General features: G+C 29.4%; 1 protein-coding gene across 1 annotated transcript; it reads left to right on the top strand.

Annotated features, from left to right (window-relative positions):
• The first annotated feature begins 558 nt into the window (after positions 1-558).
• LOC116033080 (putative disease resistance protein RGA3) lies at positions 559-3,720 on the top strand. The gene has a single exon (XM_031275835.1). The coding sequence runs from the start codon at positions 559-561 to the stop codon at positions 3,520-3,522; it is 2,964 nt and encodes a 987-aa protein (XP_031131695.1). The 3' UTR covers positions 3,523-3,720.
• Positions 3,721-22,620: the final 18,900 nt, after the last annotated feature.

The following is a 22,620-nucleotide window of genomic DNA, read 5'->3' as shown; positions in this document are numbered from 1 at the left end:
TGGTGTGTTTTTTTGATATTTTTGTATATTTTCATTGTGGTCGTTTTTTAACATTGAGTTGTGCATTTTCTAACATTGAGTGGTGTGAAGCGCACCGACTGAACGGGAAGGCACGACCACATTTGAATATATATATAGGTTCAAATGCGGTCGTGCTCTCCCGTGCGGCCACACACCACTCAATGTTACGAAATACATCACTCAATGTTAAGAAACACACCATAATGAAATAGAATGAAACACACCACAATGTTAAGAAACACACCACAGTGCATATTTGTGTGGTGTGTTTCTTAACATTGAGTGGTGTGAACCGCACGGCCGCACTTGATCATAACTCTATATATATATATATATATATAACCATATTAATCAATAACTAAAATTCTTAAACATTAGTCCAACTAAAATATTTTAATTTGAAAAATAATTAACAAAATTTTGTTGGTCTATAGATTAACCTATTTTTGAGTAACCAAAATTTGCACACCCATACATTACATTTACATGCAAACCTTATCATCTCTCAAAGCACGTTTCAACTAAGAGTCAACGACCATGGCCGACGCTCTCATCTCCGGTGTTGTCGAACAGCTGATCAACATCCTGAATCACCAAGCCCAGGAGTTGAAAAGAGTTTTGGGTGTGAAGAAGGATATCAAAAACCTCTCATCAAAGCTCGAGAAAATCAGGGAGGTATTGGATGATGCAGAGAAGAGAAGCTTTAAGGAAACGGGCATCAAACTCTGGATCGAAAATATCCAAGACTTCTCCTACCAAGTGGATGATGTTCTAGACGAGTGGAGAACCAGAACTCTTGCAAGTCGCAGCTCTTTCCTGCCTTCGCGTTTCCATTACAAAAGGTTTGCTATTCATCGAGACATCGCCAAGAAAATAAAGGAGCTTGATTCAACACTTGATCGGATTACGAAAGAGAAAGATCAGTTCAAATTTGATTATGCATCATCTATAACACACACTTCTGCAGCATCACACTCTGATCAAGAATTGATGCGAGTCACCACTGCGTTTGATGTCGATGCGTCTGAGATTCAAGGTAGGAAATCCGATGCCAGTGCTTTAATAAGCAAATTAGTGGAGAATTCTGGAGAAGAAGAAGCAAGAAATGGAAATGGCCCCCCTGTGATTTCCATAGTGGGCACGGGAGGGATAGGGAAAACTACTCTTGCTCTACTAGTCTTTGGGGATGAACAGATCAAAACTCATTTTGATGAAAGGGTGTGGATTTGTGTCTCCGACCCTTTTGACCAGATCAAGATTGCAAAAGCCATTGTTGAGTCAACCACTAAAAGCTCCACAGATCTGTCTCAACTGCATGTATTACTGGCAAAAATCCAAAGCACTTTGTCTGAGAAAAGGTTCCTACTTGTGATGGATGATGTGTGGACAGAGCAGTCTGCAAAGTGGGAGCCATTGAAGAACTCTCTCAAGGATGGACTCCCCGGGAGTAGAATCTTGGTGACCTCAAGGAGTGAGAGGGTTGCTAGAATGATGGGAAGTGTGTATCAGCATCAGTTGGATCTAATATCTGACTCGGAAGCTTGGTTGTTGCTTAGCAGGATAGCATTATCTGGGAGAAGGGAAGAGGACTGTAAGAAACTGAAAGATATTGGTCAGAAAATTGCTCAAAAGTGCAAAGGGCTGCCACTTGCAGCTAAGGTTATGGGAAGCCTGCTATGTTTCAAAGACACTAGAGATGATTGGCAAAATGTTTTAGACAATAAAATTTGGGAGTTGGAGGAAGTGGTAACAGACCTCTTCCCTCATTTGTATCAAAGCTACAATGATTTGACCCCAATGATGAAGCAATGTTTCTCATATTGTGCTGTCTTTCCCAAAGATTATGAAATAGAGGTAGAAAAGCTCATCAGAATTTGGATGGCACAAGGTTATGTGACTATGGAATCAAAAGGCAGGGAGTTATTTGGGGGTTTAGCAAAGCGCTCTTTCTTCCAAAATTTGAAGAAAGATGACATGGATTTCAACATTATCATATCTTGCAAAATGCATGACATAGTGCATGATTTTGCGCAGTTTCTTAGCAAAAATGAATGCTACAGCATTGACCAGCACAAGGATAAGGCCGGATTTAAAAATCTACGTCATCTGTCATGGCAGAACACTGGTAAGAATATGAATCTTGCTTCCATTTGTGATATTGGAAAACTTCGCAGCTTTTTTGCTGAAGGTTTTTCTCCCGAACAACTTACTCCTGATTTGTTCAATGGTCTGAAATCTATGAGAGTATTAGGATTGCATGGTCGTGAGTTGCAAGAACTCCCAAAGAATATAGGAAATTTGCTTCATCTAAGGTACATTGATTTAAGTTGGAGCAACGTAGAAGAGTTGCCGGATGCAGTTTGTTCTTTATATAACTTGCAAACTTTAGATCTTAGAAGATGTAGGTGTTTTTCTAGGTTGCCAAATGGGATTGGAAATTTGCATCAACTAAGGTACATTGATTTAAGTTTGAGCAAAGTAAAGGACTTACCTGATAAGATTGGAGATTTGAATCAGCTAAAGTACATTAATTTAAGTTGGAGCAAAGTAGAGAAGTTGCCCGATACAATTTGTTCTTTGGAGAACTTGCAAACTTTAGTTCTGGAAAGATGTGAACATCTTTCTAGACTGCCTGAAGGGATTGGAAATTTGGTTGAGTTAAAGTACATTAATTTAAGTTATTGTACACAAGTGCAGGAGTTACCCAAAGGGATTGGCAATTTGATAAACTTGAGACACCTTAACATCAGAGGCACCAATAGGCTGGAGACAATGCCCCAAGGCATCGCAAAGCTAACTCAGCTTTGTAGTTTAAGTGAGTTTAAGGTGGGGAAAGAGTCAAGTAAGTTGGGATACATGGAGAAGCTGAACCAACTCAAAGGGGAGCTGTCAATTACTGTTTTGTGCGATCTGAATAATGCAGCAGATGTGGAGGAAGCAGAGAAAGCAGAATTGAGAAACAAGAAGCACATCAAAGAATTATGTCTAGATTTCAGTCCAGGAGTCGATGTGGGAACGGATGTGATGGAAGCTCTGGAACCACCTCCAGAACTGCAAACCTTGCAACTTATTCGGTACGGAGGAACCCACTTCCCTTCCTGGATTACACTGTCCCTTGATAATCTACGGATTCTTAAAATCTATGGGTGCAGAAATTGTTCATCTTTGCCTCCATTAGGCAAACTGCCTTCTCTGGAGACTCTTTTCATATGGGACATGAAGGAGCTAAGATATGTAGGGAGGGAGTTTTTGGGAGTAGCAGAAGTAGGTGGTGTTGCTTTTCCAAAGCTGAAGAAATTGGAGTTCTACGATTGTCCCGAGTGGGAGGAATGGGACGACTTCAAACAAGAAGCAATAATAATAATAATAATGCCATGCATCAGGGAGTTGGAACTAAATTATTGCAGGAAACTTAAGACAGTGCCACATCACCTCTTAAGTAGGCTCGAGTCTTTGAAGATCAAACACTGTCCAAGTCTCAAAGTTGAATACAGCAAGTGAAATATGTGACACTACAGATGCCGATTAGATGTCAAAATGGTGATGTCATCGTTCTTCCAGGTAATAAGGCTGCCGCTCCTATTGGATAGGGGAATCGTACCTACTTGTAAGTTGTAACCTTATTGTTACCGCGTTAACCGCCCGACCAATTTGATCATTTGAGTAAAAACTATAAATTTATCTCTTTTTCACTTTGAATCTCTACTACTTTATATATCTATTCGGTTTGATGTGAATGTGTGAACTAATTATATTTTGAGTTTTTGTTATACCTTTTTATGATTATTAAAGTGTGTTTTAATAATTTTTCTATAATATAAATGATTTGCAAGTAATGTATATTTATTATGCTATGTTTTGCGGAGTTGTTATATATGATATAATTTCTTACTATTGACTTGAGCAAGGTATCCTTTGATATATTGACTTGAGCAAGGTATCCTTTGATATGTCTAAGCTTGTAGTACGTATATGTTATGACTAGGGCCACTAAAGTTTTTTTTTTTTTTTTTTTTTTAATGGGGTAAACTTGTTTTTAAAGAATTTTTGTTTTATAAAAAAATCAACATAAAAGAGTTATACTGGTGTGAGATTTCTCATTGTGACTAGGGATGGCAACGAGGCGGGGCGGGGGCGGGGAATGGGGTCCCCGTCCCCGAAATCTCTCCCCATTCCCCGTTCCCCCGGTGGGGATGGGAAATTATTCCCCATCCCCGTCCCCGCGGGGATTTTTTGGGATCGGGGAATTCCTACGGGAATATTTTGAATTATGCCAATTTTAAAAAAGACTAATATTAGAATTAGAATTTCTGTTCCTATAATTCTATGCCTTTTTACAATTAATTAAGCAACTTACACTTAATCTGATTATGATACGACCCTAGATAGGACCGTAACGGATGGAAAGCTTTCGAGCAGGCTTCTAACTCCTAATCGTATTTCAAGTCACGGTAAACTCCAATTTCACACTTCGAGCGTGTGAGAGCTCCAAGAAGAATAAAGAAGAAGAACATGAATAATAACAATATATTTCTCTTGAGTAGTTCCCCATATTCATATACAATGGACCTATTTATATTAAATTACTAACACCTACAACAATTAAGCTACTAAAATTATTCTAACTATACAAGGTAATGATATATTCTAATATACATAATTTCCTTATACTAATAATTAGTCAATTATCCTTTAAGTACATATAGGCATTCCTTTTAGACCATTCACTAATTAAGCCACCGATTATTTCTTTCCTTTGATGCGTATCACTCTCCACCCCTTCAAAAAGCACCTTGACCTCAAGGTGTAAAGAGGGATAAAATATAACCATATCTGTGGTGGAAGTTCATGCCATCCTAGCGGGTGGTCCATTAGCAGAAAAAATGATTTAAAAGATTTTTGATCGTGTTCGTGACTTTTGGATGGCCTACTCTCTTGGTCAGGCTTGTGTTGTAATACTTCCATGACCTCTATTGATGGATAATCTTGTGAAATTGTTACATGCTCCTCTAGTATGAGATCCACGTATGAATCATTCTCGCACTATGTGTTGGAATATTCCCTGGGATGCTCAAGGTGCCCACTTTCATGTTGTTGACCTTCATTTGGAGTGAGCAGGGGAAATTTTTCATACTCAGCCTGATACGCTGCCATAGTAGGAACTTGATGTAATTTAGGAAATTGAATTGCAACGTCCTCAAAATAAATCGGATCAAAACGAAACTTGACTTGATCTAGAAAATCATCCCATGAATGCAACAACTCATTACTTTTCATCCAATCGAACCATTTCAAGGCTTCACCATGAACCATAAATGAAACACAAGAAAGATGTTGTTCATGAGACACATTATGATATTCAAAAAATTCTTGTGACCGGAAAATCCAAGCATGGGGGTCCTTGCCATCAAATTTTGGAAGATCATTCTTCAAAAGAAATTGTTGCCAAGAAACATGGGGATTAGATTGCTTAGAGAGCGGAAACTGGACATAGCTTGGGTGATTTGTGTGGTGTTGGGATGTGTGGTGTGTCTGAAGGGAATTAACAATTTGGGTTAAAGTATCTATGGATTGTTGAACATCTTTCAAGGCTTGAAGGTGATAACGATTGTGGTAATGAAGTTGTTGGCGAATTTCGGACAAGGATTCTACCCACGGTTGAGAAGCTGAATGATTTTAGGCGAAGATATTAATGGCCATGAAAAATAGAAATCAATGAAACTTAAAAACAAAAACTCTTTTGATTTTTTTTCTTTTGTTATTGTTTTTTTTTCTTTTTCTGGGCTGATATGCGGAAGGAAAAAAAATAAAACAATGAAAGAAATTAAAATATTTGTGGGTTTTTGTTTTTTTTGGTTTCTAAGGATGCAACGGAAGAATATAAAAATAAAAATAAAGGGAAGGAGATACTCTCACGGATCTCTCAATGAAAGCACCAGTTGATACGACCCTAGATAGGACCGTAACGGATGGAAACCTTTCGAGCAGGCTTCTAACTCCTAACCGTATTTCGAGTCACGGTAAACTCCAATTTCACACTTCGAGCGTGTGAGAGCTCCAAGAAGAATAAAGAAGAAGAACATGAATAATAACAATATATTTCTCTTGAGTAGTTCCCATATTCATATACAATGGACCTATTTATACTAAATTACTAACACCTACAACAATTAAGCTACTAAAATTATTCTAACTATACAAGGTAATGATATATTCTAATATACATAATTTCTTTATACTAATAATTAGTCAATTATCCTTTAAGTACATATCAGGCATTCCTTTTAGACCATTCACTAATTAAGCCACCGATTATTTCTTTCCTTTGATGCGTATCAGATTATGACTTTTCTATAATATACATTGCAAATGTTCACATAATCACATACACATGTTCACAGAATCAATATTAATCCTAATTCTTAAGCACACTGCAGTGGATTCTACTGGCCAATGGAGTTGTTTATTATGTTTTGTTATTAATATTATTAATATTAATAGTATATATATTATATTATAATATAAATATATATATTATATATTATATAATATTTAACGGGGATTCGGGGACGGGGTCGGGGTCGGGATCGGGGTCGGGGCGGGGAATGTCCTCCCCGTCCCTTGCGGGGATTAGAAAATTCCCCCCATCCCCGACCCCATTCCCCGAAAAAAATCCCCGAACCCGCCTCCGTCGGGGCGAGTTGAATTGCCATCTCTAATTGTGACCTTTCATTATTTTTTCAGAGATAAAAGAAAATTATGTTGGGATAAATTACCAATATTAATAAGCAAGGTTGCAAAAATCGCTAGGCGCTCCTCGACACCCGAGTGGCGTCCAGGCGCTTTTTTTTAAAAAAAAAATTAAGAATTAGTAATTATAAACTATTTAATACTTTAATAGTTAGTACTAAAATATTAAATATTAACCTAAAAAAAATCTGAAATTGTAAATTGTATAAAAATTTAAAGAATCAAAACACAACACAAAATCACAACTCACAAAATACTAATATTAGAGTACCTGATTTTGAATTTTTTATTGCATTTTGTTTTGGGTTTGCTAATAATTTGATCAATTTACGGCTATTTCACTAAAAATGACATGTTGAGCAAAATAACCAATTTTAAAAAATACGAAAAAATAGCTAACCGACGACCTAGACGCCCGCCTAGGCCACCTAGACGACCGCATAGACCGCCTAGTCTGCCTAGGTAGCCGACCGCCTAGAACGATGATTTCGCCAAAATTCTAGGCGATTAGTCAATGCCTAGGCGCGACTTTTGCAACATTGTTAATAAGCATACATTGAAAATTCATTTACCCATCAGTTTTTTTCCAACCTCTCCCTTTCACCTCATTGACACAAACAAATTTTGAACACAAACAATTTTTGTTATATGGTCACCTAATGGATGCATCCATAATGTTTTATTAGAGGTGACACAAACAATTTTTGTAATATGTTCACCTAATAGATGCATCCATACTGTTCTATTAGAAGTGAAGTTTGTAGCATATGAAAAATAATAGATATCATTATAAGAGTATAACTCTCATTACATATATAAATTTTAGAGTTAATTCCATTTTTGGTCCTAGATTTATATGTGACAATCCACTTTTAGTCCATTTTTATAAAAATATCCACTTTTAGTCCTAGTATTATTGTGGCATAACCAATTTTAGTCCTCCAACAACAAAATCGTTGAAATATCGTTAAATACAAAGACATTTCAATATTTTTTATACAAAGTATGTTGAACCGCTACATTTTTTATTTTTATTTTTTTTGAAAAAATTCATAATTGAAGACCAAAATGTCCTTGTATTTAACGATATTTAAACTGATTTGTTGATAAAGGACCAAAAATGGTCATGCCACAATAATACTAGGACCAAAAGTGGATGTTTTTATAAAAATGGACTAAAAGTGGATTGTCACCTATAAATCTGGGACCAAAAATGGAGTTAACTCTAAATTTTATTAAATAAAGGCTTTGTTTGACAGAGCTTATAATTATAGTTTATTTTAAGCTACTAATAAGCTATAAGCTCTGTTTGGTAATGTTCTCAAAATAAGCTAGTAGCTTTTTAACTTTTTTCTATCTTTATCTTTATTATTTTAAATAAATGACATCTTTTATCCATCCTAATTAAAATCCTTTTGGCATTTTCTCTTCAATATGTTTGATTGTAATTAATTTCAATTGAATATTAATTTTTGTATGAACTAATTTTATGAACTATAAATATTTTGTTTTACTTTATACATTTTCATATATATGTTCTTACTCTATATTTTATTAAAATACTACGTATATTGATTTCATTATTTTATATCTTAATATGTAAAAAAACCTTTTTAAATTTAAAACTATTTAAATTTTATGAAGATATCCTTTTTAGTCTTTTTAAATTTATCAGCTTATCAAAAATTTAATTTTATCAAACACTTTTAAGCATAACAACTCTTCAAATTTCAACTTCGAGCTTATAGCTTTTCAACTTTTAGCTACTTTTCAGCTTTCAAATAGCTTTTCAGCTAGGTTTGCCAAACATAGCCAAAGAAAAAGTGATAGAATAAAGGCACTTGTCCATTATATTATGTTTTTGGATTAATTATTAGAACGCAACAGCTTAGTAAGGAGTAAAAAATAGAGTAGAAAGTGAAAGTAGATGTAATATTCCTTGTAGAATATATGTATTGCAACTATAATGATTTATATTCAAATTTAGGTACTGTACCATCTGGCTCCATTTGCAATAGATGATTGCAATTGTAATAATTTATATTCAACTTTAGGTATTGTACCATCTCGGTCCATTTGCAAGAGGTTGAGAATTTCTATTGGAGTTCTACCTGTACTCCTAAATTTTACTCATTCTCTTTTACTCTATGATGTAGCAAACAGGGATGTGAGATTTTCATCATGTGGGCCCCAAGAAAAATGTTGGCATTAAAGATTTGTGAGGGGAAGTAAAAATTGAGAGTAAGAAATAGGAGTTCATGCAGTATTTTACTTTCCGGTGGGAGTATTCCTCTGTATTAAGACTCTGCTACACAAATCGCAGCTCAAAAATTCGGCCGTTAGAACAGAATTTGCATTCCTTCAACTTATTTGATTTGTATTATGTATAAAATAGTTGGATTGTTGTTCAAATAAATATTATATATTATACTTATAAATTTAACGAATTTGAAATGAAAAAAAGTTATACTCTACATATTTCATGTTAGTATGACGCCTTTTTTTTTCTTTTTATATTGATCATCTTGCTTAATATTTAAGTTTGCCAAACACTTCTAACCGCATCCATTTATAACGGCATCAGCTACTAGTAAACAACTAATTTACCAAACAGTTTTTTATAACCAGCTAATACAACCAGCTGGTCAAACCAGTTAACACAATCAGCCATCAACTACTAGCTAAACCAACCAGCTATCAGCTATAAGCTATCAGCCGTTTGCCAAACACCCCCTATGAATATGTATACCATGTTATATAACTTGTTCTTATGTTCATACTTAATATGTCATTTCTTATCTATTGATATTTACTATTGCCTTTCATCGATGTTATCATCAACGATTGACATTAGGTGATCTGTGGAAAATTCTGGCTGTATGTGATCTACCATGAGGAAACAATTGTCTTATTGTCTATAAGCTCCCTAATCCATTCTCTAAATATTGTAATTGACTTGAAAATTTTTATAAATTACTGGTTTTGACTGTTGAGTTTATATATGGAGTAACATCATCCATATATTACTCAATTACTCGACTCTTGACTGCAGTCAACACTATGTTAGAGATTGTTATTGTATATCTGTATCTGTGTGAATATTTTTCTTTATGGGTGCATCAATTTATTGTCATAGTTAATAGATTCTACTTGTGAGTTCCTCTTTGCTAAATTGTTTCTACTTTAACCTTTAAATCTTTCTGGTAATTTGAATAAAATGAAATGTATCACAAGATTTCAGAATCATGTATCTAAATGTAAATCTGAAGATGTTATATAATTATATGGTTAAGTTATGGCCTTGACAGGTTTGAACAACAGGATTTGATGTTCTTGTGAATTGTAAACTGATACAATATGTATTCTGTATAGCAAATTAGTAAAAAGTAACAAAAACTTTCTAAGTTAACTCTAAGCACTACAATTTGGACCTATCCCATTGTTTTCTTTGTAGTTTCAACTTTGAAACCCAAGCTGAAAAACTTGTCACGGGAAATGGCTTGACTACTAGATGAGGTTTTGTGATTTTCAGTTTGGGGTTGTCCTATGCTAAACTTTTTCCTAAAATAATATCTTCATAAAGGATTAATGTTGCAGTGCTGTTATAAATTAAAATGGAAATCCATTGAATGACATTTGAAGTATATGATTATTAGTGTTAATATTATTTGTATTTTGTACTGTAAATGTAATTGAATAAAGGGATGATGTTCAAATTGGCAACTGAACGTAACTTGAAAATGCAATTAGGCCACTGAACCAAAAAGAAGTGTAATTAGGCCACTGAACACTTCAAATGTATGCAATTTCACCTGGTAACAAAGTTACCATGCATTTCATCAAGTTACTTGCTTATGTGGACGGTGAGTTAGCATTTTAAAATAATTTTTAATAATAAACTATTAAAATAAAAAATTAACAATAATTAAAAAAATTTAAAAATAATAATTTAAAAAAACACATCTGCACCCACCCCCTCCCCTTAATAATACCCTTGCTACCTTGATAGAAACCTGTGATGAATCAAATTTAATTAATTAATTAATTAATTAATTATTGTTGTTGTTATTATTATTACTAGTACTAGCATTTTTGCACGTGCGTTGCACGAAATGAATTTGTTATAATATTTGGATCGATATACAATTATATAAATTATAACATCGAATATTATATAGTGCAATTGATGAAATTGATTGGATTGATTATGTTTTTGATGTTTTCTTTGCTTGAATTAGAACAAAATTAAAGATAAACTTATTTTAAAAATCTAATATTGAACATGTACATTTATTTGATTATAAGATTAGTGCAAAAGTATCACTCAATTAATTGAATAATATATATAACTTATTTTGTCTTTTTGAATACTACTGGCCCCACTGGAGATTGAACTTGGTACCTCTCAAGTGGGAGAGCCACAACTATGCCACTTGACCACAAGGGTTTTGATATATATGATTTGTTTGTTTACAATTATCTTTAAAAGATCGATATTTAATACTCCATATAACTTAAGTAATTATATTATTACAAAAATAAATATGGAAAAATGAGAAATAATTTAACTTTAATTATTACGGAGTATAAAAATAAATTGAACGACCAATATTTAGCTTAATTACCATAATAATTATTAGGCAATTATTATTAGTCAATTACACTAAATTAATTATTTTTTGTTAACATGAATATCAATTCGTATATACAAAAATTATTATTATTATATATTAAATATGTTCGACCTTCTACAGTGTTCATGTCACACGTGTACTAACTAATTTGATCAACAACATTTAAAGTTGGTGAGAGGATTGCTCAACCTTCTAGTTAATAAATATTAATTACGTGATAAGTTAGCTATTTTCGGAGGGAGGTCCGGTTAACTCTACGACTAAAAAGAGCATGTTCCCATGCTTATGGAGTAGTATTTATTAATGTAATTAATAATTAATATAATTAATTAAATAGTTAATATTTAATTCATATAAATATAATAATATAATTACCGATATTTCCAATGAAATATTAATATATTCATTTCATTTTTCCTAATATTTTAATTTCCTTTTGAATATATTCATTTCCTTTTTTCCTTTATAAAAATAATTATTAATTGTCATTTCTTTTTCCTTCATAATTTTTTTCTAATATTTCATTTGTTCGTTACTAATTCTTTTGTAGGGTAAACTATGATATATTTCCAGTGAAATATTAATATATTCATTTCGTTTTTCCTAATATTTCATTTTCATTCATAAAAAGAATTAATATTGATATCCATTCCTTTTTCCTTCATAATTTTTTTCCTAATATTTCATTTGTTGGTTACTAATTTTTTCATATGGAAAGTTGTGTTATATTTCCAGTGAAATATTAATATATTCATTTCGTTTTTCCTAATATTTCATTTCCTTATAAATATATTCATTTTCATTTTCCTTCATAAAAAAATTAATATTCATTTCCATTCTTTTTTCCTTCATAATTGTTTCTTAATATTTCATTTGGTGGTTACTAATTTGTTCGTAGAGAAAACTGTGTTATATTTTCAGTGAAATATTAATATGTTTATTTCGTTTTTCCTAATATTTCATTTACTTTTTTCTTCCTAAAAAGAATTAATATTATTTTGCATTCCTTTTTCCTTTATAATTTTTTCCTAATCATTCATTTGGTGGTTACTAATTTTTTCGTAGGGAAAGTTGTGTTATATTTTCCAGTGAAATTTAATATATTCATTTCACTTTTCATAATATTTTATTTTCTTTTGAGTATATATTCATTCCTTTTTTTCCTTCATCAAAAGAATTAATATTGCTTTCCATTCCTTTTTCCTGATAATTGCCAATTAATTGGCCTGATTCCTTGTCAATTAGTAAGAAAATATTAATAGCAGATTCTCGTGTAATATTCATTTTCTTTTCGTTCATAAAATTTAATATTAATTTCCATATGATTAAAAAGTAATATAATTATAAAAATATAATTGTTGAATATATTTTCAATGAAATATTAATAACTTCATTTTGTTTTTCCTTTCTAAATAATTAATATAATTATAATTATCATATAATTTTCGATTATATTTCCAGTGAAATATGAATATATTTATTTCCTTTTTTCCTTCATAAAAGGAATAAATATTCATTTCCATTTCTTTTTTCTTAATATTTTTTTTCCTAATATTTCATTTAGTGGTTACTAATTTTTGCATAGGAAAAGCTATGCTATATTTAAAGTGAATTTTTATTATTAATCTCCTTTTTCATTTGGCCTGATTCCTATGCCAATTAGTAACATTAGTAAAATAATATTAATAACATATTCACGTGCGTAATATTTATTTCCTTTTTCATTCATAAAAAGATTTTAATATTCATTTCGATATAATTAATAAGTAATATAATTATAAAAATATAATTGCCAATTATATTTCCAATGAAATATTAATATATTCATTTTCTTTTTCCTTCATAAATATTAATATGATTAATATAATTATAATAATTTAATTGTCGAAATAAATTTATTTCCTTTTTCCTTCAATTTTCAATCAAATATTAATATTAATTTACTTTTTCAAATGGCCTAAATTCCGTGCCGTTTAATTTTCAGTTAATTATTTTTTTAATATTCTTTTTTTTTGAACTATAATTTCACCTCTGAACATGGTATGAATAAACGAATAAAACAACTGCATATTCAAAGTAATGTAAAACCATGAAATGTTAATATTTAAACAAATCACACAAATTTAAAATTTGAAATCTTTAATGCCCAAAAACATAAATGTCTAGGATTTCAACAGGAAAATATTTTATTAATTGCTTCTCAACTTTCACTTCTCTTAACAAATCCACTATCCTTTGCATCACATTGCTTATTAGACTCCAAATATCTGCATTTGTAATTAAAGGATCAAGAGAGTTGGAAATATGAGATTTCAAATATAAAAGAATAGTTAAAAAATCAAGAGTCATTTCCATTTTTGGTCCTACTGTTATTGGGGCATTGCCAATTTTAGTCCACTTCATTTATTTTTGCCCCATTGCGGCCAGTCTTATTTAGTCATTGCCACTTTTAGTCCACCGTTAAAATTTTTTTCAAATGATCGTCCAAAACAGGGGTATTTTTGGTCTTTTTATGCTTTGGTCATCTCCTTGACCCTTTGCAATGGTTTTCTTTACACATTTTCATCCAATGAAGAGGTCCGGCGGAAGCATGTGAGCCACATTACAAAGCCATGGCTTTCGCCGGACCTCTTTATTGGATGAAAATGTGTAAGGAAAATCACTGCAAAGGGTAAAGGAGATTATCAAAGCATTAAAAGACCAAAATATCTCTATTTTGGACCGTTATTTGACAAAAATTTTAACAGTGGACTAAAAGTGGCAATGACTAAATAAGACTGGCCGCAATATGGCAAAAATTAATGTAGTGGACTAAAATTGACACTGCCCTAATAACAGTAGGACCAAAAATGGAAATGACTCAAAAATCAATTAAAAAAAGAATAGTTAATACTTAGAATAAAAGTTGTAGTAGTTTGACAAATTAATTTACCTTTCAGCAATTGAAGCTACCAACAATTAACCCCAGCGATTGTGATTACAAAATATAAGAACCTGCAATGAATGTAACCAAAAAAAAAAAAAAAGATAAGATAAGAAAAGTAAAAACAAAAAAGAAGTAAATATGGCACACTTTTATGGAGAAGGGTGGTTCTTCCTATGTACATTGATGCTTTCACAAACGAAAAACAACAGAACTAAGAGAGATGAAAATTGGTGGTGGTGGTTGACTGAGTTTCTTCTTGTATTTATAGCCATAAAGAGAGAGAGGCAGAACTATTATATGAATGGAAAACCTCCATTATATTATAGATTAATTGCTTCTCAACTTTCACATCTCTTAACAAATCCACTATTCTTTGCATCATATTGCTTATTAGGTTCCAAATATCTGCATCTATATATATATATATATAATAACAGAAGTGCATGGCTCATTTTTCCCGCTCAAACTCATGGCATTTTTGTAATATCAAATATTTGGAGAATATAACATATTTGGTATTAATTGATAATTCCTATAAATTTTTGTATGAATTCAAAGATATACGTTTTTAGGGATTGAACAATATAACATTTTTGATATTAATTGATAATTCCTATAAAGTTTTATATGAATTCAAAGATATACCTTTTCAGGAATTATAACGTTTTTGGTATTAATTGAAAATTTGAAAGTTTTTACCTTTCTTGAGATCTCTTACCATTTTATAATTTCAATACTGCACTCATTTAATCTCATCCATTGTGTATAAATACACTCTATGGAAGGTAATAGGCATAACAATATCAAGGATGTTCGTCTTATTGTAATTCTACCGGTTGATGAATTTTGTTTTAGCTTTGTTACTACTATGTAATATTACATTATACTAAATAATATAATGGTCATGTGATGTGTAATACTGAGAGAAGACGAAGAGGATTCACAAGCAATGCCTATTGCGGTATTTGCAAAGATAAAGATGTGGACATTGATCATGTATTCCATGGCTAATGCGATATGGAAAAGGTTGCTCTCGATGGCAGAATACCAGAGACTTAGCCGCAAAATACACTGGTATTTGGGGTTGATCAAGATCCTTCATCAAGTGAAAGAAATTAAGGTTGCCTTCCTCAGGAATAAGATAAATAACGATAACAACAGCGTTGGAGGCATCAATGGACACCACCCCAGATGGGACGACAGAGGAAGGTGGTTGGGGGCCTTTAGTTGCAGAACCAAGGCAGATCATGCTATTGGAAGGAGAGTATGGAATTATCAACTATGCTCTTGGATGTGCCTGGGGAAAAGTGTTCAGAAGCTGTGGATTAATGAAGGCACTGATCTAATGGGTCCCTCTAAAGATATTGTAACAACATGCAGACAATGGATGCAACGAGACTTATTAGTGAAAATCACTCACATCTCCCGTGATGTTAATAGAGTTGCGGATGGGCTAATTACTTACCTTGCTAAGATGGCTGTACAGGAAGGACGCGATTGGGTTGAGTTCTGCGCTCCTCGAGTTGTGTTCGTGATTACTATGAGGTTGATAGGTTTGGTGCTCTGGGGCGCAGCGAGGTTCTGAGCAGAATATAACTGCTGGGTTCATCCGTTCGACCAAACAAAATTATATTACACTAAATATATTATTATACCCTAATTTACATTATTAATTCCCTAAACTACTACACATCATTCCATATAAATTTACATACTTTCTGTAAATAAATACTACACCCTAATCAACTTAATTAACACCAATCACCTTAATTACTACATATTAAATTTGGTATATAAATTTAAAAAAAATTGGTATATACAATTCTACCTATTTTTTTTTTACATGTAATTGAAATAATATATTTAATTTAATATTTTAATATTATAGATATTTTTAATTTTATTTTTATGTTTTATTTGTTTTAATATATATATCAATTCTATATTTAAATTGAGGTGAGTGATTCATATTTGTATTGATTTAGACTCAAAATAACGGTAATGATTTATACTCAAAATATAATTTGACATTACTAAACTTAAATCATTGTTAATTTGGTATCACTTTACAATTACCTGCAATATTTTTATTTTACCAAATTTAACAATCTAATAAATTTTGGCAATTAACTCAAATAACCTATAAATACCCATTTGGGAGCAACAACCCGAATATTATTTTACACAGAATGGTAGTTATTCATTTCTTAGCTTTATGTATTTATTTATTTCTTTATCATTTTTATAATATCATTTTATTTATTTTCATCAAGGGCTTTGTTGGATCTTCTTCATGCTTATTAGTAGGATGCTTATGTCCAAAGAGTGAGATAGTCTCCTTATGGGGTTCTTTCGGAGCACAAAAAAAAAAAGACTAAAGATCGTTATGCACAGTAATATTTTCTTAAAATATTTTTAGATTTTATGTTATTAATTTTATAATGAAGCTTGGATGCAGTTGTATTTGATTAACAACATCAAAAAACTTGCAATTATCTTTGATGTACATACTATCGAAATTGTTATAAAAGTGCATACATACCTATTAAACCATTGTTACATATCAATTTTTTATACTTTTAAAAGTTAATGATTGCATTTAACTATAATACATACCTATTAAATCATTGTTACATATCAAAATTTTTTATGAGTTTATTACCGAAATGGTCTCTCGACTATTGCGAAATTACCAAATTGGTCCTTGACAATTTTTCGTGCCCAATTAAGTCACTCGACTTTGAAAATTTTAACCAAGTTGGTCCTCGATTTATTTTTCCGTTAAACATCCGTTAAAATCGGGACCAAATTGGTAATTTTACTATAGTCAAGGGACCAAATTGGTAATTTTGTTATAGTCAAGGGACCATTTCAGTGAAAAATTAATTACCAATTTGGTCCCTTAACTATAGCAAAATTACCAATTTGGTCACAATTTAACGGATGTTTAACGGCAAAATAAACGGAGGACCAAATTGGGTAAAATTTTCAAAGTCGAGGGACTTAATTGGGCACGAAAAATTGTCGATGACCAAATTGGTAATTTCGCAATAGTTGAGGGACCATTTCGATAATAAACTCTTTTTTTTATTTCATCCAACTTTTAAAAATAGTCTCGAAATTATTACTATTATATATAAATTTATCCATGTGATGTTGATTTTTAAAGTTTAAAAATGTGAAAGGTAAAATATATTATTATTATGATTTCAGCATTCGACTAATGACAATTTTAAATATTATTGCATTCATTTAAATAAAATTGTACAACTTTTATAAAATATGATAACTTATAAAAAATTTCAAATCTAATATAGTATGAATTATTTAAATATTAGGAGCTCAAAATAAATTTATTTAAGTTAATAACATAATTATTGTTAGTTCCATAAGAGTGTGGTAACACGTTTTCCTGTAGTTTACTTGCCAAGTTAACCAAAACAAAAATTAATTGCTACAATGCTTACTCATTAAGAAAATTTATTTTAAAATTGTCTAAACTCATACGCTTAAGTAAAAATTCAAAAATATGCCTAAATGCGTAATATAGTTAGGGACTATATTAATTCATACAAACTTAAAAATTAAATTCTTTTAATTTGTAAATCCATTTCCTTAATTATAAGTAATTAAATATGAAATATACTTAAGAAAATGGAATTATAAAATTAACAAAATGTGTGTTCATAACTATTTTAAAAAAAATTAAAATACATATATTTATGCATTATATTAATCATACAAAAATAAAATGCTAATTTTGTTATTTTTTAAATGTGATTATTTTAATTATAAATCCATCAATATATATTATAATTACGGAAATTATATTATAGAATTTGCCTATATACATATTAATAAATATTGTTTGCTTATGACGTGTTATACAATCATTAGGAAATGCATCGAATTACAATTTAAATTTACTAATACAAAAATTAAAATTTACATCTTCTTTTTTTAAATATAATTTTCTTAGTTATTATTCATATTGTTGGAATTATAATATATACAAAATACACTTAGGAATAAATGAAATTAATTATGTAAATTTGTTTCTATAAATTTATCTAAATGTGTACATAATTAATTAGAGACTATTAATTTTACAAAATTTAAATTTAAATTTAAATTTATATTTATATGCTATGAAAACATATATTTAACCAAATATATGGAATTACAACTATATTATTATATATTGTACATTTTAAAATATTTATATTTTTTCAAATTTTTTTATTTAAATTTATAATAACATAATTTTGTTCGTGTATCGCACGGGTAAAACACTAGTTTGTAATTAAAGGATCAAGAGAGCTGGAAGTATAAGATTTTAAATATAAAATAATAGTTAAAAAAATCAATTAAAAAAAGAATAGTTAATACTTAGAATAAAAGTTGTAGTAATTTGACAAATTAGCTTACCTTTCAGCAATTGAAGCTACCAACAATTAACCCCAGTGCTTGTGATTACAAAATATAAGAACCTGCAATGAATGTAACCAAAAAAAAAAAAAAAAAAANAAAAAAAAAAAAAAAAAAAGATAAGATAAGAACAGTAAAAAAAAATAGTAAATATGGCACACTTCTGTGGAGAAGGGTGGTTCTTCCTATGTACATTGATGCTTTCACAAACGAAAAACAACATAACTAAGAGAGATGAAAATTGGTGGTGGTGATTGACTGAGTTTCTTCTTGTATTTATAGCCATAAAGAGAGAGAGGCAGAGCTATTATATATGAATGGAAAACCTCCATTATATTATAGATTGGTAATAATTGGTAATTGGTAATAAACAAATGTAATTGTAAACAAATATGTATTTGAATATAATATATATGGAATTCAAATATGTATGTAATATAATATAATGGAGTTCATTCATATATTTTCACCATTAACGTAATAATAGCATATCTTTCGGTAATAATTGGTAATTGGTAATAAATAAATGAATTTGTAAACAAATAGTTATTGGAATATAATATATATGGAATTCAATTATAATTAATAGAATTCCATATAATTATAGCTATTTGTTTATTACAAATTATAACTAATATATTTGAGCGGGAAAATTTGGGAGGAGGATGTTGTTTTTATATATTACTAGTATTTTCGCCCGTGCGTTGCACGGAATGAATTTGTTATAATATTTTAAGAATATTTGGATCGATATATAATTATATAAAGAGTTTATTACCGAAATGGTCCCTCGACTATTGCGAAATTACCAATTTGGTCCTCGACAATTTTTTGTGCCCAATTTAGTCCCTCGACTTTGAAATTTTTAACCAATTTGGTCCTCTGTTTATTTTACCGTTAAACATCCGCTAAATCAGGACCAAATTAGTAATTTTGCTATAGTCAAGGGACTAAATTGGTAATTTTTCAATAGTCAAGGGACTAAATTGGTAACTAATTTTTCACTAAAATGGTCCCTTGACTATTGAAAAATTACCAATTTGGTCCCTTGACTATAGCAAAATTACCAATTTGGTCCCGATTTAACGGATGTTTAACGGTAAAATAAACGGAGAACCAAATTGGTTAAAAATTTCAAAGTCGAGGGACTAAATTGGGCACGAAAAATTGTCGAGGACTAAATTGGTAATTTCGCAATAGTCGAGGGACCATTTCGGTAATAAGCTCTTATATAAATTATAATATCGAATATTATATAGCGCAATTGATGAAATTGGTTGGATTGATTATGTTTTTTTATGTTTTCTTTGCTTAAATTATAGCAAATAATTGTCCAATTACCCGTGCAATTCACGGATAAATTTTTTATTATTTATTTAGATAATAAAATTAAAGATAAAAATTTTTTAAAAATCTAATATTGAACATGTACATTTATTTGATTATAAGATTAGTGCAAAAGTATCACGCAATTAATTGAATAATATATGACTTGTTTGTTTATAATTATCTTAAAAAGATCGATATTTAATACTCCGTATAACTTAAGTAATTATATTATTATAAAAATAAATATGAAAAAATGACAAATAATTTAACTTTAATTCATATAATTATAATAATATAATTGCCGATTATATTTTCAATGAAATATTAATATATTCATTTCATTTTTCTTAATATTTTAATTTTCTTTTGAATATGTTCATTTCCTTTTCCCTTTATAAAAATAATTATTAATTTTCATTCATTTTTCCTTCATAATTTTTTCCAAATATTTCATTTGTTGGTTGCTAATTCTTTTGTAGGGAAAGTTATGCTATATTTCCAGGGAAATATTAATATATTCATTTAGTTTTTCCTAATATTTCATTTTCATTTAAATATATTCATTTCATTTTTCCTTCATAACAAGATTTAATATTGATTTCCATTCCTTTTTCCTTCATAATTTTTTCCTAATATTTCATTTGTTGGTTACTAATTTTTTTATACAGAAAGTTGTGTTATATTTTCAGTGAAATATTAATATATTCATTTCATTTTTCCTAATATTTTATTTCATTATAATATATTCATTTCCATTTTCCTTCATAAAAAAATTAATATTCATTTCTATTCTTTTTTCCTTCATAATTTTTTCCTAATATTTCATTTGGTGGTTACTAATTTGTTTGTAGAGAAAGCTGTGTTATATTTTCAGTGAAAAATTAATATATTCATTTCACTTTTCATAATATTTCATTTTTCTTGTGAGTATATTAATTTCCTTTTTCCTTCATCAAAAGAATTAATATTGTTTCCATTCATTTTTCCTGATAATTGTCAATTAATTGGCTTGATTCCTTGCCAATTAGTAAGAAAATATTAATAGCAGATTCCCGTGTAATATTCATTACCTTTTCGTTCATAGAATTTTAATATGAATTTCTATATGATTAAAAAGTAATATAATTATAAAAATATAATTGCTGAATATATTTTCAGTGAAATATTAATAAATTCATTTTGTTTTACTTTTTAAATAATTAATATAATTATAATTATAATATAATTGTCGATTATATTTCCAGTTAAATATGAATATATTCATTTCATTTTTCCTTCATAAAAGAAATAAATATTCATTTTCATTTCTTTTTACTTCATAATTTTTTCCTAATATTTTATTTGGTGGTTACTAATTTTTGCATAGGAAAAGATATGTTATATTTATAGTGAATTTTTATTATTAATCTCCTTTTTCACGGCCTGATTCCTGTGCCAATTTGTAACATTAGTAACATAATATTAATAACATATTCCCGTGTGTAATATATATTTCCTTTTTCATTCATAAAAAGATTTTAATATTCATTTTCATATAACTAATAAGTAATATAATTATAAAAATATAATTGCCAATTATATGATTAATATAATTATAATAATAATTTAATTGTCAAAATAAATTCATTTCCTTTTTCGTTCAATTTTCAAATAAATATTAATATTAATTTACTTTTTAAAATGGCCTAAATTCCGTGCCGTTTAATTTTCAGTTAATTATTTTTTAAAATTTTTTGTGAACTATAATTCCACCTCTGAAGATGGTATGAATAAACGAATAAAACAATTGCATATTCAAAGTAATGTAAAGCCATGAAATGTTAAGATTTAAACAAATCACACAAATTTAAAATTTGAAATCTTTAATGTCCAAAAACATAAATGTTTAGGATTTCAAGAGGAAAATATTTTATTAATTGCTTCTCAACTTTCACATCTCTTAACAGATTCATTATCCTTTGCATCACATTGCTTATTAGGCTCCAAATATCTGCATTTGTAATTAAAGGATCAAGAGAGCTGGAAATATAAGATTTCAAATATAAAAGAATAACTAAAAAATCAATTAAAAAATAATAGTTAATATTTAGAATAAAAGTTGTAGTTATTTGACAAATTAGCTTACCTTTCAGCAATTATTTGTTACGATTTAATGAACAAATTAATTTAATAAAATAATATTATGTAAGCAAACAATCCGTGTTAGTAGGTTATTACCATTTGAGAATTGGTTTGAAAATAAAATATAATAAATATTTGATTTAATTTTACATGGCAATTGCCAATTACAATTATTAGATATTATTAGCATATATTATTAGCATATATATATATAATATAATATGATTGACATTCATTAATATTATTCTATCATAATAATTACTATAATTACTAATAACCTATTATAACTAATTATAATTAATATTATTCTATCATTAATATTATTCTATAATAATAATATTTAATATTATTAATATTTAATAATATTATTATTATTACCATATTACTAAAATACCCCTACGTTTGGGAGGG

This window comes from Ipomoea triloba, chromosome 10 (genome assembly GCF_003576645.1).
Source record: "Ipomoea triloba cultivar NCNSP0323 chromosome 10, ASM357664v1".
Lineage (NCBI taxonomy): Eukaryota > Viridiplantae > Streptophyta > Magnoliopsida > Solanales > Convolvulaceae > Ipomoea > Ipomoea triloba.
This window is presented reverse-complemented; position numbering and strand designations above follow the sequence as displayed.

What these genes read in the sequence shown, in the direction of transcription:
- LOC116033080 (XM_031275835.1), top strand. Translation starts at nt 559, where the DNA reads ATGGCCGACGCTCTCATCTCCGGTGTTGTCGAACAGCTGATCAACATC.